At 36.0% G+C, this 6,856-nt stretch overlaps 1 protein-coding gene across 1 annotated transcript in view; it reads left to right on the plus strand.

The window, feature by feature from the left end:
• Positions 1–6,537, plus strand: part of TINAG (tubulointerstitial nephritis antigen) — a 45,884-nt gene extending 39,347 nt beyond the window's left edge. The window contains exons 10-11 of the mRNA XM_005506771.3: positions 5,175–5,220; positions 6,274–6,537. Of these exons, the coding sequence (XP_005506828.2) occupies positions 5,175–5,220; positions 6,274–6,390 (163 nt within the window). The 3' untranslated portion in view covers positions 6,391–6,537. The remainder of the gene's footprint in view (positions 1–5,174; positions 5,221–6,273) is intronic.
• Positions 6,538–6,856: the final 319 nt, after the last annotated feature.

Consider the following 6,856-nt stretch of genomic DNA (forward strand, 5'->3'; position numbering starts at 1 on the left):
CTGTAATGTCTTCATTCTCCTAATAATTTATTCTGAAATCATGTGTTACAGTTGTGTAGTTCTGGAAGCTAATACATTCTATTGTCTGCTGATTCCCATTCTAACACTTTATTCACTGTATATTTCCTAATAATTTCAGTCTTCTCCTTTGCACATCTTATGTTTCAGTAGGCAAATAATAATATCAGGATTCAATCTGAAATTCAGGCACGAGTGATGTGCTTGATTTCCCCATTCTCATCACAGAGATGGTGATCTAGTCAACGAAGTCAGTGGAGGCTGGAGGGCAACTCATGGATCCATTTGATGCCCCCACACAAATATTTGGTTCTACAGAAGTGTGAGGAACTTACCACTTACCAGCATCTGCAAAAGGACGTGGATGTCTCATAGGCCCACTGTCACATCTGCCAGAAACACGCGGATATCTGAGGCACCCTAAGGCATATCAAGTAGCCCCAGACACCTGCATTTAGGCAAGTGCTACTGTGTGACACATACGTTTAAATATCTTAATCCTGAACTAAATCCCACAGTGTTTTACTCTCAGGAAAAAAAAAAACAAATTCTAATTCCAGTTCTGACATTAACATTTGCATTAAGGATAATTATGTCAATGTACTGCTTAAATCTCAGAAGAGACCAGCAAAACACTGTATTACCTACGTTTTTAAAAATATTGTAAAGGAACCATTACATATTCTATCATACTCTATTTTTCCACAGTGTATACTCAAAGCAAAAACGTGCACTGATTAATAATATGCTTGTACTATTGGTGCCTTTCATAATCTGTACAGATCTTTCACTTTCCTGTGACAGAAGTGGGTGGTATGGGTTTCAAATTTAAACCACAATGGCTTAATTAGCTCCTTCAGGATTATACTTCTAGTTACTCAATTTTATTTTAATTTTGATTTAGAAGAGGTTGAGGGACCAGTCAACACTTTCTCTGAGTTGCTACTCTCCAGGGATAATGATCTGGAACGCTATCAGTTTCCACTGTGGTTATTAATAATATACCAGGTTACTTTTCACTCCCATAGTGTCTTCCATTAGGGCTCCTTTTTAATTTATTAGTGAATAAGCTTTTGCAACTAATGACTATTTTAAAATATGAAATAAATAAAGAAGTCAAATTGCAAAGATTACCCAGATTCAGAAAGAGATATTTGTACAGAGACCTGTCTATGCAGAAAAGCATACAGGACGTGAACTCTTAAGAAACAAGACAGTTCTGAATTGTTGAAATAAGATGCCATTGAGTTTCCATTCAGCATAGCGGGTTTCTAAGAGTTTTAGAAGGTTAACATTTTCCCTGAATTTATTTTTAGATTACTAAATGTTATCTGACCATTTTAACAAATTCCTGTCAGCCTTTGTTCATATTTCAAGGAGTAGTACTTACAGCATCAAGTAAAACAACAATTAAAACTAAAGCTGAATTTAATAGTATTTATTCATATTGTATATTTCTTTATCACTCAGAAAATTCACCCTCAGATGCCTGGCTTAGTAACAGAAAGGATATTTAGAGATTTGTTTTTTTCTGAGGAATCTAAAAAATTAAGCTTGAAGAGGAAACTGCTTGGATGCTGTAACGCATTTCATAGGTGTAACCGAAAGATACACTGCAGAATGAATTTATTCCATCAGGAAGGCTGAAATAATGAAAACTACTGAAGTATAACTTTATAGGCAGGAAAAGGGGAAAAAAAAGAGAAATGGCAAAGATCAAATGAAATACTTACGCTGAGAAATCTATTTTAGAAAATTGAGATATCTATCTTAGAAAGTATGTCCTCCTTTTCTAAAGACATTACTGCAGAAATACTTTCCACTTAGGAGTTTTTTGAAATAATTGCTTCCTCTATAGAAGGCATATTAGTATGAATGAGCCAAGAAATCCCCAGAAATGTTCTTGATGGAGCTGGCATTCATTCCCAGAGGCAAGATGTCAAATCAAACTGGCATGTGGCTACAAACACTACATCATTGTGTTTCCATCACAGCTGAGTACTTTTTCAGACTGAGAAAAGTATGTTAGCCTGGGAGAAATGGGAATCGATGAATCTCAGCCAGTCTTCTGAATAAGCCTGAACAAACTGTGCCAAGTTTTAGGAAAGGCTTGGTAAACAGGCCAAGGACCTCATGCCACAGTTTCTGCCAGTAAAGGCCAGCATCTAGGGAGATGACACTCCACCCGCCTTTTTTGCTAAGTCCTGCTCCTGATTCATGCACTAACCCTAAGACTGGTTTTGATCAGTAAACAGTAAATCAACCTTATTGTCTGCCCTTTAGACTGCAGTCATTAAAAGAATTGGGGAAATCACTTACACCATCAAAATCTATTAGCATACTGAGTTATTTAGCTGTTACACAAAATCTATACATTGAATATAAAATGTAATAATTCATAGAACTGTAGACTAACTGAGGCTGGAAGTTGTTTGGTTCAACTCTCTGTGACTTAAATTGGCAGGGCCATCTTAGATCAAGTCATTTGTATCATTGAATACTTTAGATTAGAAGGAATCTCTGAAGGTCATCTAATTTAATTGCCCAGCTCGAAGCAGAACCACCTTCATAGTTAAGGTTCATGGGGTTTCTCAGATGGTGTTTTGGATATTTCTGAGGACACATATTCCACAACCTCTAACTTGAGCAGTGCCTTGCCACTCTTGTTGTACAATACCTTTTTTCCCTATGTCCAACTGCAATTTGCCTTGCTGAAAACCGTGACTGTCATCTTCTGACTGTCAGCTGTGCATGTATCAGGAAAGTCTTCTGTATCATCTCTATACCCCCCCATTTTAAAACAGAAGACAACAAACAGATCTCTGGGGAGCCACCTCTCTTGAGAGCTCAACAAGGCCATCTGGCTCAGCCTCTCCTTGTACGTCGTGTGCTCCGGACCCCAAACATCGCAGTGGACTCCTGCAGGTCTTGTTTCAGCCTGTTAATGCCTTTCCTGTATGGTGAAGCCCAAAACTGGGCACAGGGCTCTGGATGCAGAATGGCAGGTCCTGAATAAAGGGGATTAGTTGCTTTTCTTGACCTGCTGGCTGCACTTTTGTATACTTCAATTTAATGCATTTTAATTTAGAGTGTTTGGATGAATGCCTGTGGGCGTGGATTACTGAGTAAACAGCTCTTCTTTCTAAACTGTAAGATAAAATGTATATGTCAAGTACCTCTTTTTGTATCTGGAATAAAACCTAGGAAATTAAATTCTTGGATATGTTACAGTTAAGGATAAAAAAGGATCCTTTTCCATTCTAGTTCCTAACTTTTCTTCCATTTAGAAACACTTCTGAGAATCAATTTGTATCGGTGTATGAAACCGGAATTTGACTTTTTTTTTTTTTTTTTTTTTCCCCATGAAAATAACATATGTTAGAAAAAGTATTAATCACAGAAATATGAGTCTGCAGGAACTGGTCATTATCCTGCTTAAACAAGTGGGAGAGAGAATGTGTAGCAATGAATACAGGAATACATGAATATAAATTAAAGGCATTTTTCATCTGTCTTTAAGACTGATGTAAATATTGGACTTTCACACTGCAGCTGATATATTTTTTTACTAAAACGGTAACAAGGAAAGAAGTAAATCTGAATTTGATGTGAAATCAGATAGCCTACTGTATACATATACATATATATATTTCAATTATGATCATGAGACACTGTATCTGAAAAAAATATTTGGCAAAGAAATGGCAAAGATTATTAATAACCACTGAATTTTCACTTGGTAATTCAAAGAAAAAGCATCATGAAGCCTTTTTAAAAAACAACAGTTACATTCAATGGTCATTATGACCAACATTGCTTTTATGATTCCTTGCATTTAATAAGCAGTAGCTATAATCTGTGCTTGCAGTTGAAATACAGACTTCACCTCTCTAGTCACCACTTTGTCTTGCATTTTTAACTTTGGCGGGACAAGCAGGTATTTCACACACATTAGAGTTTGCTGTTAACCAAAGAGACCTGATCTCACCATGGCTGTTCAAATTTTTTTACGGACATAGCACAAAATTTCCCTATTCACACTGTGGGCTTTCTCATATTTTTGCTGTTTATCTTTCAAAGCGAACAGAGCACTGCAAATACAGATCAAACATGTGGTGTTGTATCATACAACAACATACACTGATACACCTATAAACACCCTGTCAATGGCATTTTGTACATGCTAGGATTAACTTTTTATACTGTGGAGAAACCTGTAAAAGTTCACATATTTGGTTTTCTGTTTATTTGTGATCTTTTATTGGCACCCAGGCATCTGTGAATAGCAACTAGACAAGCATTCATTATATAAATGCAAAACAAGACAGAGCTCTTTAAGCAATCAATGGACATACCATATATACCTAGCTACCTAAGTAATGTGTGCAGTGCAGCTTTTGCTCATTGAACTACATCCAGATGATGGCCTTGAACCACTTGTGCTCTTATATATTCAAAGTGAAGATTAACAACTCAGAGCACTGTGCAGTTCAGCTGCAACTACACAATTATGAAAGTCTTATCACCTGGCAAGCGGGGGCAATCTCTTGTGTGGTTTCACAGATATTGCCACAACATCCAGCATGTCCTCAAAGAGGTCAAAGAAACATCAGGTAAGTTTATAGATCATCCCCCACACTCTGCACTAAAACAGATTAGGTTGTCAGAAATTTAATTTGAGCTGAGAAAAGCTGGGAACGTTTTCAGTTCCAACTCACCAGCTATTTTGGTAAAGGTGTTGGATGAGATCTTTAACAAAAACGTTCCTAGGGATCTTCAGCTCAGCTGAAGAAATGTGTTCACATTAATTTCAATACTCCTACACAGTTCAGTTCAGTTCATCTGGCAAGCTCTCTAGAGGAGATATTCTGTAAAAGAAAATAGGTTTTTACACTGACAAACTAAAATGACACTTGTGTTATAGTTTTGTAATATCTAATGGCAATTTGGCTTATGGCTAGCAGGATACTTATCTTCATTTTAATCATTAGCAAAGTTTGTTGTTTAAACATGGAGACATCCGTCAGTCAGGCTTTGGTCTGGCCCTGGTATTAGAACAACTAAGTCATGCTTACTTTTTTTTTATTTCTTTGTTTAAAGCTACAAAATGTGAACATAGGTATCAGATGTCTCACTAGTACCATCTCTTGCAACAGGTGGGGAGCATTAGCTGACAAAAATGGACAGAAACAGAAGTTCTGGGTAAGTGAATCTTTAGCACTGTGTTTTGAGGCAGAAGGAAAAATCTCTGCTAAACAAATTATGTCAGAATAACTTCTTTCTTTTCATTTACTCTGTGTCTATTTGTTGACTTCACCTTAAATTCTCCTCCATAATTCTGTCGCCTTTCTGGTAACTTTTATAATGCTAGCCCTTGAACTACAGCATCATCTACCTTAATTTCAAAGCCTGTTTCGTCCAATCTCCCACCTATATCAGGTTTTGTCGCTACATTGTCTTTTCTGTCTCAAATCTTATTCAGATTCTCAACTGTTACTCACATTTCCCATGAAGACTCAGTTCTTTTTGATGCCTGAAAATAAAGCTTAATAAAAGTAATCAATATTCTCCATTAAAGCATTTGGAAAAGAAAAGCTATCTTTTTAAACCGTGTTGGCAAATGTTATCCAGCTATCAGAAAAAAAATAACAAAAACATTGATTAGATTTTATCACTTTGATTATGATTAACAGCTCATCTCATTGTTCCTGTGTTAGTAGAAGGTAATTTGGAGTTTATATAGCTGATGACAGGGCTTATGGTAGGTAGTTTCACTGACATCTGGGGCAAAACTTCTACTGACTTCATTAGAAACTAAATTGCTCAATATGTCAATAGCTACCTGAATGAAATCTAATTTATTAAAAGTCAGCTTTTTCATATCTTGTGTCTCTCTTTAACAGATTAGTCGTAATTGAAATTTTGACCGTTGTTGTTTCAATGACTACTTTCTCCAGCCATTAGTTGAATTATCTAATGATTTCTGCTTCCTTTTATCAAACTGCCTTGTAGAAATAGTATTCCATTTTTATTAACCCTGATTTTGGTACTGAAAGTTTGATCAAAACAAAAATGAAGAAATTATTAGAAATCAGAAAAAGATGCATTGTAGTTCTTAGTGTATCAAATCTAAGAAACTCTGTTTCTTAAAAAGGAAACTAACACAAAAGATTCATTTTGCATTTTACAAGCTGCATTTTTAAATACTAATTTAAAATGAAATTTGATATTTTTTTCCTCTTTGTTTTTCTTTAGATTGCTGCAAATTCCTGGGGAAAATCTTGGGGAGAAAATGGCTATTTTAGGATTCTACGTGGACAAAATGAGTGTGATATTGAGAAGCTAATTTTAGCTACTTCGGGACAGCCATAGTCTTCTACTCTGATTTTCTTGTACCATATGCTGCTTTACGTATCTGTTCTTTTCATTGTTGTATATTGAGTCTTTCTAGAGATATAAAAATGTATTCTCTGTAAGCTACCTTTCTCTCTGTCATGGCTCATTAGGACTTCCTGACTCGAACACACCACAGCCACCACAACACTCTCAGATCCCAGCTGGAGCAAACACTCCTTTGTACTAATAGCAAGTTGTACCCAGGACAAATGAAAACCTTCGTGTCTCACAGAGCAGAAAGTTCCCTCCTCTGTTATTTACATCTCACCACTATTTTGTTGTGTAACTAATGGTTGATTCAACAGTACCTGAAATAAATGGAATTACTTAATTAGCATTAATCTCTTTATAATACATACTCTAGTCACAAATCACTTTAGAAATATTATATGCTCTTCCACACAAAATTGCCTCAGACAGCTCATGGTCATACTGGATAAAA

This window comes from Columba livia, chromosome 3, assembly GCF_036013475.1.
Source record: "Columba livia isolate bColLiv1 breed racing homer chromosome 3, bColLiv1.pat.W.v2, whole genome shotgun sequence".
Taxonomy (NCBI): domain Eukaryota; kingdom Metazoa; phylum Chordata; class Aves; order Columbiformes; family Columbidae; genus Columba; species Columba livia.